The sequence below is a fragment of the Martes martes genome (genome assembly GCF_963455335.1).
Source record: "Martes martes genome assembly, chromosome: 3".
NCBI classification, from domain to species: Eukaryota; Metazoa; Chordata; class Mammalia; order Carnivora; family Mustelidae; genus Martes; species Martes martes.
The window spans coordinates 156,631,614-156,642,876 of NC_137890.1; the positions used below are offsets into that span (position 1 = coordinate 156,631,614).

Here is an 11,263-nt window from a genome sequence, read left to right on the forward strand (position 1 = left end):
TGTTGGAAACACGGGGTGGTCTCCAGCCTCCGAACCTAGGCCTGCCCCCCTCCTCCTCGTGCTGGTGGGCCCCGTCGGGCCCCAGAGTCTCTCTAAACCCGCGTCTACCCTTCCGGCAGCTGCGGCCCGGGAGCCATGCGGAGACCCGCCAGGAGGCCCGCGGCCCCGTGCACCGTGTAGCTGAGATCGCCAAGGGCTGCGCAGCGGGGCCAGCGGCACCATGGAGACCCCATATTCGATGTCTGCGCACTACGACGAGTTCCAGGAGGTCAAATACGTGAGCCGGTGCGGCACGGGAGGGGCGCGCGGGGCCTCGCTGCCCCCCGGCTTCCCGCTAGCCGCGGGGCGCAGTGCCACAGGGGCCCGGGCGGGGCTGCCTCGCTGGAACCGGCGCGAGGTGTGCCTGCTGTCGGGGCTGGTGTTCGCCGCCGGCCTCTGCGCCATCCTGGCCGCCATGCTGGCGCTCAAGTACCTGGGCCCGGGCGCCGCGGGCGGCGGCGGGGGCGCCTGCTCCGAGGGCTGCCCCGAGCGCAAGGCCTTCGCGCGCGCCGCGCGCTTCCTGGCCGCCAACCTGGACGCCAGCATAGACCCGTGCCAGGACTTCTACTCCTTCGCGTGCGGGGGCTGGCTGCGGCGCCACGCCATCCCCGACGACAAGCTCACCTACGGCACCATCGCGGCCATCGGCGAGCAGAACGAGGAGCGCCTAAGGCGCTTGCTTGCGCGGCCCGGGGGTGGGCCGGGTGGGGCCGCCCAGCGCAAGGTGCGGGCCTTCTTCCGCTCGTGCCTCGACATGCGCGAGATCGAGCGGCTCGGTCCGCGGCCCATGCTCGAAGTCATCGAGGACTGCGGGGGCTGGGACCTGGGCGGCGCCGCTGAGCGCCCGGCGGCCGCGGCGCTCTGGGACCTCAACCGGCTGCTGTACAAGGCCCAGGGCGTGTACAGCGCGGCCGCGCTCTTCTCGCTCACCGTCAGCCTGGACGACAGGAACTCCTCGCGCTACGTCATCCGCGTGAGTGCGTCCCCCTCCCCAGTTACCCCGCCGCGGGTGGGGGGGGGCCGGGACCCGGGACGCGGCGGCCCCGCACGCGCGGCCCCCGCGCAAGGAGACCGGTGCAGAAGGGGAGGGGAAGGGAGGGGAGCGCGCACCGGCAGAGCGCGGGAGGAGGGCGCAAGTAATTTCCCTCGAGTAATTACGGTGTTTAGTGGAGCCGCGGGAGCCGCAATTTGCCAGTCCTGTGGCAGGCTGTGAGAGCACAGACCGAGGGGTGTGCCGGTGGGCTGGGGCGGGCCAAAATGCCCTGGGCCCCAGCTCTCGGGTGGGGGGTGGCCCGCAAGTGCCCTTCATATGTGGGGAAGGTGAAGGCTGGCGGGAGGAAGGATGGGGGCACGGGCTCCCGCCTCCCGCGTGTCGCCAGGCTAGGCTGGGGAGGGGTGGGGGTTTCTACCAGCTTCTCCTGATGGAGGGGTAGTGTCTTCGTGCTCCTGGGGCTTGTGTCAGTGGCTATCTGGCCCGTCCTCTGGTCAGTCTGTTTGCAGGAACCTGGCACGTTGATCTCTGACCTCTGACCCCATCCCTCTCCCCAGATTGACCAGGATGGGCTCACTCTGCCCGAGAGGACCCTGTACTTAGCTCAGGATGAGGAGAGTGAGAAGGTGTGGGGGCCTGGGATGGGATGGCAGGGATGGCGTGGGGCTCTGGGAGGGTGGGACTAGGGCCTGACACTGACCCCCTCCCTTGAACTGTCCCCTCTTTGTGCAGATCCTGGCAGCATACCGGGTGTTCATGGAGCGCCTGCTCAGCCTGTTGGGGGCGGAGGCTGTGGAGCAGAAGGCCGCAGAGATCCTGCAGCTGGAGCAGCGGCTGGCCAACGTGAGGGAGGGGGGCGGCTGTGGACTGAGGGGAGGGGCCTGGAAGCAGGTCTGGGTCAACACTTGCCTTCACCTCCAGATCACAGTGTCGGAGTATGATGACCTCCGGCGAGATGTCAGTTCCACGTATAACAAGGTGACGCTGGGACAGCTGCAGAAGATCACCCCCCATGTGAGTGCAGCCCATGCTGGGAGGCGCCGATCCTGGGGCTCCCGGGCCATCCCTTCCCCAGGGCCATGGATGGGCTCCTGTGTCCGCCTTGCCTCTCCCGGACTCCCTCCCTGTCCTCTGTGGTCCCTGCCACACCCAGCCCTACTGTTCCACTGCGTGCTTGCCCCATGACAGCTGCAGTGGAAGTGGCTGCTGGACCAGATCTTCCAGGAGGACTTCTCGGAGGATGAGGAGGTGGTGCTGTTGGCCACAGACTACATGCAGCAGGTGTCCCAGCTCATTCGCTCCACACCCCGCAGGTACCGCTGCCAGTCACCCAACCCTGTCCCCCTGCCACTCCAGGCCCCCTCCCCTGCACCCCACACCTGTCTGCTGGGTGAGCTTTGAATTCCCGCTTTCACTTCTGTCCAGTAGCCACTCTGGGTTGGCAGGTGAAGAGCACTGGAATAGGAGTCCAGATCCCCAGGTTCAGACATGGCTCTCAGCGGCTCCCTGGGACCCTGGGCTGGGCTTGTGGGCTGCCCAAGCTGCAGCTTGCTCCTTCGGGGATAGTGAGGCTGAATGAGCCCAGATCTCAGAAAGGGAAACTGGGACTGTAGCCCTGCCGCCCCAGCCATCCAGGGGGTAGCCTCCCTGGTGTCTAGCCTCCCTGGGGACGAGCAGAGGCCTCCTAAGGCCAGGCTTGAGGCAAACAGTCACCTTGAGCACTCCACAGCAAAAGCATCTGACACTCTGCGGGAGGGGGAGCTGGAGGTGCATTCTGCTGTGTGGGGGCCCAGCCCTTTTCCCTGCCAGGGCTCAGGCCTCCCCAGGTTCCACCTCCACGCACGGGGATGACCCTCACTCCTGTGTGGGTGCTAGGTGTCACCCCAGGGGGGTGGGGGTGCCCTTGGGTGGCCCTGGCATGGGGGCATGTCCGGACACCGAGAGGTCTCGCGTGGCCCTCAGGATCCTGCACAACTACCTGGTGTGGCGTGTAGTCGTGGTCCTGAGTGAGCACCTGTCACCGCCATTCCGTGAGGCGCTGCACGAGCTGGCCCGCGAGATGGAGGGCAGTGACAAGCCACAGGAGCTGGCCCGTGTCTGCCTGGGCCAGGCCAACCGCCACTTTGGCATGGCACTCGGAGCCCTCTTTGTACACGAGCACTTCTCAGCTGCCAGCAAGGCCAAGGTCAGGCTGCCCTGGGCCTGGGGATTGGGTGCGGGTGCTGGGCTGGGCATTAAGTCCTCCCACAGCCTCAGTCTGAGAATAGGGAGCCCCACATATCCCCCTGCAACAGGGACTCAGCCTTTCTCTGGGGCTCCAGACTACTTCTCACCAGGCTACCGCCCCCAGGAAGCCTACCTGGTCTACCCACCATGGGAAGACATCCCCCTCAGGCTCCTGCCCATCTTTCTCTGCCATGCTCAGTACGCATGTCCTTGGGAATGCGTGGTCCTTGCTGGGGTGGTTTGCTTCCAGATTGTGAGCTTCTCGTTGGGTGCAGGGCCTGGATCTCCACCTCCGAGGTCTCCCCTCGGCGCTCAGCACCAAGTTTTAGGCTGAGGAAGTGATACTGAATTAGTGGTACCCCACATGCAACTTGCCAGGGGGCCCAGAGCTAAGGCCCCCCGGGGTGGACCCCTGATCCCTGGCCCCGACCCTTCAGGTGCAGCAGCTTGTGGAAGACGTCAAGTACATCTTGGGCCGGCGCCTGGAGGAGCTGGACTGGATGGATGCCGAGACCAAGGCAGCTGCTCGGGCCAAGGTGCAGTGGACCCTGTCCCCATTTGTAGGTTTCACAAACACTTACTGCATGCCAGTTGTATGCCAGATGGGGGTGACCGAAGGGACAAGATGCACCTTGTGGAGTTGGCATCAGCTGGTCTTAGTCTCCTCTGTCCTTGAGCCCCACCTTGGGGCTGGCCCTAGAGCTTTCTCCTTTGGGGCGGTGGGTGCTGTCCCCTGAGGCCCTGGCCCACTCTGGCCGCCATCTTGCCTGCAGCTCCAGTACATGATGGTGATGGTGGGCTACCCGGACTTCCTGCTCAAACCCGAGGCTGTGGACAAGGAGTACGAGGTGGGTCTTTGCCTGGCCCTGCCTTGCCCAACCGGGGTCGGCTTCGGACCCTTGGTCAAGACCCCCGGGGTGGCTCACCATCCCCACGGAGGAGGAGCCACGGCCCTCAGCTGAGGGCCCCTTGGAGGACATGGGGCCGGCTCCACACGGTCCGGCCAGGCCCCTCGCCCGCCGTTGAGCGCTGCCCATCCCCCATGCAGTTTGAGGTCCATGAGAAGACCTACTTCAAGAACATCTTGAACAGCATCAGGTTCAGCATCCAGCTCTCAGTCAAGAAGATCCGGCAGGAGGTGGACAAGTCCACGTGGGTGCCTGGCCCCGAGCTGGGGGAGCCGGGGAGGGAGGTGCCGTGGGGAGAGGCTCCTTCCGAAGGCCGGGAGGCTGGGAGGGTGCACGGCCTCACAGCCATGCTGGTGCAGGTGGTGGGAGAGGCATTGGGGGGCGGGGTGCTCAGCCTGGGGGAGGCACAGGGCGTGGCTACAGGCTGGGCCACGCCTTTAAGGAGGAGCCAGCTGGGAGGTGGTGGTGGGGCCTCCCTTGCTCACCCCCACCTCCCTCCACAGATGGCTGCTCCCGCCGCAGGCCCTGAATGCCTACTACCTACCCAACAAGAACCAGATGGGTAAGGGGCTGTGTCCCGCAAGGCGGGGGCCCGGGCGGAGGTGGGCGGGTCTCTTGCTGACCCCGCCCTCTTTGCAGTGTTCCCCGCAGGCATTCTGCAGCCCACGCTCTATGACCCTGACTTTCCACAGTGAGTACCCAAGCTGGCACAAGCCAGAGCCGGCTCTGCGGTCTTGTCTGCCGGGTGCATGAAAGCTGCTCAGAGTGTCCTGACCCGGGCTGGGCCCCGCAGTCATGACAGCGACAGATCCTGGGTCCCCATTGTCCTACCTCAGTCTTGTGTATTTAGAAAAATGTGTAGGGTTTTTTTTTCCTTTCTTTTATTTATTTTTAAAGATTTTTTAAAAAAAGATTTTATTTATTTGACAGAGAGAGACACAAGGAGAGGGAACACAAGCAGGGGGTTGCAGAGGGAGAAGCAGGCTCCCCACTGAGCAGGGAGCCCAATGGCAGGCTGGATCCCAGGACCCTGGGATCATGACCTGAGCTGAAGGCAGATGCTTAGCCGACTGAGCCACCCAGGTGCCCTTCTTTCTTTTAAAGGTCCTGAGTTCCCCCTTACCTGGTTTGAGGCTCCTTTAGGTGTTTCAAAAGTGGAGTGAGACCCTAGTGATGAGGAAACAGGTCAAATCCCACATGGGGTGCCTCAGTTTCCCTCATATCTTCCTCCAATCCGGTCTCTTCCCCCATCCCAGCACTGTTAGATGTCATTTCCTAAAAAAGCAGCTGCAAAGGTATCATTGGTCCCTTTTACATATTGTGTGAGCACCCTGAGGCATGAGTGTCCTAAGACTCTGGGGACTCCAGCATGGCCTCCCTGGGCCACCTTTGGCCTTTATGGGGGCCTCCTGGGGCCTGGGCAGCACCACACAGCTCCCAGAGGGCGGGCGAGGCTGAAGCCTCACGCTGCTGCCGTGGGCCCAGGTCTCTGAACTACGGGGGCATTGGCACCATCATCGGACATGAGCTGACCCATGGCTACGACGACTGGGGTGAGGCCCGCAGGAGGCTGCAGGGGATGTTGTGGGAGGGGAAGGACAGGTGGTGGGGGCAGGGCAGTGATGGGCTGGGTTGGGGAGGGGGCTCTGGGGCTGAGAGTCGGTGCCGCCCCTCTGCCAACGGCCCACAGGGGGCCAGTATGACCGCTCGGGCAACCTGCTGCACTGGTGGACAGAAGCCTCCTACAGCCGCTTCTTGCGCAAGGCCGAGTGCATCGTCCACTTGTACGACAATTTCACGGTCTACAACCAGCGGGTGAGAGCCCCCTGCTGCCCCTGAGGCCCAGCTGGGCACAGATGAGCGTGCACATCTGCGTGCACACACGTGTGGCAGGTCCCCGTGCACATGCCTGGGGTCTGCATGGACATTCACTCAGGCATGTGAACAAGTTCACATGGACTCATGGGACATGAGGTGCAAAGGGATCAGAGCCACATCGAAACCCTCTGGGAAAGGGAGAGAGAGTGGGGGCTGGGGCCCAGGGCAGCAAGGCCTGAGGAGGGTCAGTGCGCCGCAGACAGCCCCTGGCCTCTTCCCTTCTCGGCAGGTGAACGGGAAGCACACCCTTGGTGAGAACATCGCAGACATGGGTGGCCTCAAGCTGGCCTATTATGTGAGCCGCCCCTGCCTGGCCCTTCATTCCCCCAGGGAGAGGGTGGGGGCTGATGACGACTTCGCTAGGGATATAGGCACCCCTGCCTCCCCTCTGCAGGGAGCACTGGACTGGGAGGGGTGGGGCCTGTGACTTGCACAGGGTCCACTGGAAAAGGAGGGACTCCCAGGCTGCCTGCAGAGAGAGCAAGGAGGGCTGCCTGGAGGAGGCGAGGTCTGCCTGGGGTTAGCCCTCCCAGGAAGGAGCACAGCTCAGGGAAGGTGGAAGGCAGGGAACCTGGGACTCTGGACTGTGGACAGTAGGAGGAACAGGGGTTGGGGAGGGGCTGACTGGGTGAAGGGTGAGTCTTTCTTCACGCGGGAGGCACCGCAGCTCCACACTGTCACCCCTAGGCCTATCAGAAGTGGGTACGGGAGCACGGCCCGGAGCACCCACTGCACCGGCTCAAGTACACGCACAACCAGCTCTTCTTCATTGCCTTTGCCCAGGTGGGGGCCGGGTGGGGGCCGGGTGGGGGCCGGGTGGGCACTGGGCAGGGGTGGGGACGTAGCTCTCAGCCTGTCTCCCACCAGCCAGGCAGAGACGATGGCCCTGTGGGTTCGGAGAAGGGGGTAAGGCCTAGTGTGCTGGAGGGAAGGCTGGCAAGCTCTGCTCAGCAGACCACTCGGCTTCATCTTCCCCTCTCCTCCCCTCCCTGACCCCGGGGCCCAGAACTGGTGCATCAAGCGACGGTCACAGTCCATCTACCTGCAGGTGCTGACTGACAAGCATGCCCCCGAGCACTACAGGTGTGCCCACCCACTCGCTCTGGGGCTCCCCTCCCTGTGTCTGTGGTGGGAGCAGGCGGGAAGGGGGATGGGCAGCTGGGGGGTCGGGGCCCTGGGGGACCCTCTCCAGGTGGGTGGGTCTCTTCTCTTGCCCCAGGGTACTGGGTAGCGTGTCCCAGTTCGAGGAGTTCGGCCGGGCCTTCCACTGCCCCAAGGACTCGCCCATGAACCCAGCCCACAAGTGTTCTGTGTGGTGAGCCTGTCTGTCCGCCCATCCTCACCACCTGCCCTGCACGAGTCGCCTCCCTGCCGGCTGCCGGGGCAGGCATGGACCCGGTGCCGGCCTGCTGTGGGCGCCACCCGCCTTCTCAGCCCCTCTGGGACCTGGCCTTCTTGCTGTCCCTCGCTTCAGGAGGGGCCTGGAGCAGGCATGACACTGGGCTCCAGGAGGGCGTCAGGCAGAGACACTGGGGTCCCCAGCTTTGGCTCTAAGGAGCCAGCCCACCCCCCAACACTGGCCAGGCCGGATCGTACAGGCCCCACCTTCACTGTGTTCTCGCTGCCAAGTCTGGTCAATAAAGTGCTGTACCATCGCCTCGGTTCCTTCAGGGGGCCCCAGAGCAGTAGGGCCGGAGGGGTCCCTTTGTGGGGAGGCTCAGGCCCTTTGCACAATAGGTACCCTGGATGAGACCTGTCTCTTCCCCCAACCACCTGTTCCTCCCTCCCCCACGGTCCTGCCAAGGCTCCTGTCCTGTTCTGGGAGTGCCCCTAGGCCAGGCACCGAACCAGTGGTCTGTACTCTCGTGTGACACTGGGACTCACTTCTGCTGAGTCTAGACACTGTGGGACCTTATGCAGTGACTCTTAGCCAGTCACGAGCCCGGGCCTTGGGCTCAGCATGTCCGAGAGAGGGAGGCTGGGGGCTGGAGGCCAGTCCATGCAACATAGTCACCTTCCAGTCTGGAGTGGAGGCTTCAGGGATGGGAGAGAGGAGCGGTAGGGGCAGGTGGTGAGGCTTCAGGCCTGGCCCATGGCGGACTGGGGAAGAGGAAGGACGGCCCCATCGTGGACAGGAGGGTGGGGGTACAGGGAGCAGCCACACTGGGTTATCTGAGGGGTTCACAGTGAGGGGGGACCCCTCAGCAGTTTCTCTTCCTTCAGGGACAGCCTACAGCCCCCCAGCACCGTTCCATGTGGCCTGTCCCCATCTCCCCCTACTCTTGCGAGCCCAGCTCCTGTCAGGCTCAGAGTACATCTGTCCCCATCTCAGCCTTGAGTGACATTTAAAAAGTTCCTGTGTCTGAGCCTCAGGCACAACAACCTTGGGGAGTGAGAGCGCAGGCGCCAGCGCTGATGGAGCCCTAGTATAAGGGGCGCTACGTGGCCCCGGGGGCGGTGGTGGGGCTCTACAGAGAAGAGGCAGGAGCCTAGAAGAACCCCATGGGAACAGGCGAGCTTCCCAAGGGCTGGGCCTCTCCTTCAGGAGACTGGAATGTCCTCAGGACAGAGCTGTTCCTCAAGGGCAGAGGTAGGGCCCACAGGGACTGGGAGCCTCGTAGAGGCGCGGTGTTCAGGAACTACCTCGGTTTCCCCTCAAAGCCCCTTTCCCTCCGTGGTGGGTGCGTGTATGCCAGATCCCTCAGCTGCTGGCGCACTCCAGTGTGTCTCTGGCAGCTGGAGCAGAAGCAAGTTCTCTCCTTGCCACCCACCTGGGCAGGGCCTGGTGTCTGGGACCCTTTGTATCCTGCGCCACACCCCGGCCATCTACTGGGGATCCTGGTGGGAATCAGAACTCCTGGGCCCAGCCCTTCCGCCTGCAGTGCCCCGGGGGGCCCTCCCGTTTCCCCAGCTCCACCCAAGACAATCCCTCCTATCTCCCGTCCAGCTTGGAATAGGTCTGGGGTGGATGGGCCCAGGGATGCGCTGCCAGCAGACCCACCAGGGTCACCTCCGCTCTGCCTCAGGACGGGGTGCAGTGAAGCCCAAGCGCCCCTGGGGATGAGTCCCTCCTCCTTCCATCTGGGCCCAGCTGAGGGGGCCAGAGGGGTTTGGGTGTGGGGTGGGGGTGGTGGTGGGCCCCTGGGAGAGGATAAAGTTTCCCGGCCTGGAGGCTGGTCCAGCAGGAAGCCAGGGAGCCCTGGGCTGTGAAGCCCCCAGGGATGCCTCAGCCCGACGACTCCCAGCCGGGTGATAGAGATGTCACCGCTACCTGGGGCTGCTGGGCTTCTCAAACTTCTTCAGGGAGAACGGAGAGGGATCATTGGGTCAGAGGGACCTCAGGCCAGGCGCACCCGAGCACAGAGTCATGGTGCGTGGACAGGGCCCATGAAGTTCACACACAGCCATACAACCTGGAGCCACGGTATGGCCCAACAGGGCACGATGGTGACATTGCATGTCACCCACTGGTTCCCAAACCACCTTTCCAGACAGATCCTGGGTGCATCCTTACCCTGGCCCAGCACCATGGACAGAGTGACGGGACAGCCCCTTCAACAGACAGGGAAATGGAGGGGAGCACAGGGCTCGACTAAGTCACGCTATTGCACTCAGCGTCGGCCCCCTCTGTGTCCTGCTCGGAACCACACACATAGTGTCGCTGCAGGCCGTCCCCTGTCTGCCAGGCCCCGTGCTAGCAGCCGTGCTGAGGATTAGCGGATGGATTCTGCTGGGGTGGAGGAGCCAAGCAGGGTCAGCACAGCTGCCCGCTTGGCCTCCGTTTCCTTCATGTTAAGTGAAGACCACGAGTGCAGAGAAGCCCCTTTGGGTGGCCATGGTGTAGGTTGGATAGGGCTGGGCCCATCCATCCCCCATCCCCGGGGGTGTGGGCGTTCTCAGCGCATGGTTTCCTGGGATGACAGAAAGCAATCTGCAGCTTAGCGTTTAACAGCAGGGAAAGGAAGGAGGATAGCTCACAGCTGCGTGGAAGCTTCTGGGTGTTCACCTGTGTGCCCATGTGTGGAGCACCTCCCGGTTCCTGCGGTGGTCCCCATTCTGCCATCCCGCAGCTTTGAGACCTTGAGACCAGGGGTCACTGCTGGGGGACCTGGCAAGTGAGTCTCCCTCTGGATCCCAGGAGCATCATCAGCCAGGGGGCTGCCTGTGATGGATGGGTGCTGGTGATGAGTCTGCCCCCCGCAGCCCCCACCAAGTCTTGCACGGCTGCTGTCTCAGCAGTGTCAGCCGGACTCCAAGTCCTCGGGAACAGGGAGGCCGGGAGTGCCCGCAGGCTGGGGCACCCACTCTGTGCAGATCTGGGAAGGATTGGAAACCAGCTGGAGAGGGGTGCCTGAGCTTCCCTGCCTTGGGTGTTGTGGTGTTGACAGCCCTGGGGTTTCGGTGGCACCCAGGAAGGGACACAGGTTGCCTGATGCCACCGAGTAGCCATAAACCCCAGGCCTTTCTAACCAGCTCAGTGGAGCCAGATTCAAGTTTCTGCCGTCCCTGTGGCTGCTTCTGGGCTGACCCGATGTCCAGGGGCTTGTGAGGTACCGTAGAGGCAATATTTTTATTTATTTTTAAAGATTTTATTTCTTTATTTGACAGAGAGAGAGAACACAAGTAGGCAGAGTGTCAGGCAGAGGGAGAGGGAGAAGCAGGCTTCCTGCCGAGCAGGGAGCCCGACATGGGGCTCCATCCCAGGACCCCGGGATCATGACCCAAGGGGAAGACAGCCGCTTAACTGACTGAGCCACCCAGGTGCCCCAGATGCAATATTTTTAAATGGCTTGACTCCCCCATTTTAAAAATGTTGGGAGGCCCAGGGTCCTCCATATGCAAATACCTCTGGGGGTGGGTTCTCAGGGGGCTTAGCTTTCTCCTTGTGCCTCCTTTCCCACCGCTGGGCCCCCTATGCTGGGCAGCTCCCCTATTCCTTCCCTCTCAGGGACCACCTGCACAAGACTGGGTGGAGTCACAGACTTTATGGAAGGTTTGGGGTGCTGCAGGGGCCCTCTCTGTGCCTCCTCTCCTTGCTCTCCTGCATGCCTCCCCCTCCCCCCAAATGGCCTTAGAAACCCACTTCCTCTGGATTTGTTAAAAACAGCCATTTCCCTTCTCCCCTGCCAGCTCCAGGCTGGTCAGTGGCTGAGCACGGTCTGAGGCCCAGAGACTGTCTTCGCAGGCCACCCAGCAGCAGGACGGCGGGCTGTGCCAGCCC

General features: G+C 63.2%; 1 protein-coding gene across 2 annotated transcripts; it reads left to right on the forward strand.

Annotated features, from left to right (window-relative positions):
- Positions 1-220: 220 nt before the first annotated feature.
- On the forward strand, positions 221-7,697 carry ECEL1 (endothelin converting enzyme like 1; the record flags this gene model as incomplete). Of its 2 annotated transcripts, none has more annotated exons than XM_080798823.1 (17): positions 221-1,012; positions 1,588-1,656; positions 1,763-1,873; positions 1,952-2,044; positions 2,219-2,343; positions 2,993-3,215; positions 3,694-3,792; positions 4,030-4,104; positions 4,305-4,408; positions 4,668-4,726; positions 4,804-4,855; positions 5,650-5,717; positions 5,855-5,979; positions 6,272-6,337; positions 6,730-6,825; positions 7,049-7,125; positions 7,262-7,697. In XM_080798823.1, the coding sequence occupies 17 exons, from the start codon at positions 221-223 to the stop codon at positions 7,359-7,361; spliced, it is 2,334 nt and encodes a 777-aa protein (XP_080654949.1). In that variant the 3' UTR covers positions 7,362-7,697. The 2 variants fall into 2 exon arrangements, with proteins under 2 accessions (XP_080654949.1, XP_080654950.1); XM_080798824.1 differs by having other exon boundaries at positions 4,305-4,402.
- Positions 7,698-11,263: the final 3,566 nt, after the last annotated feature.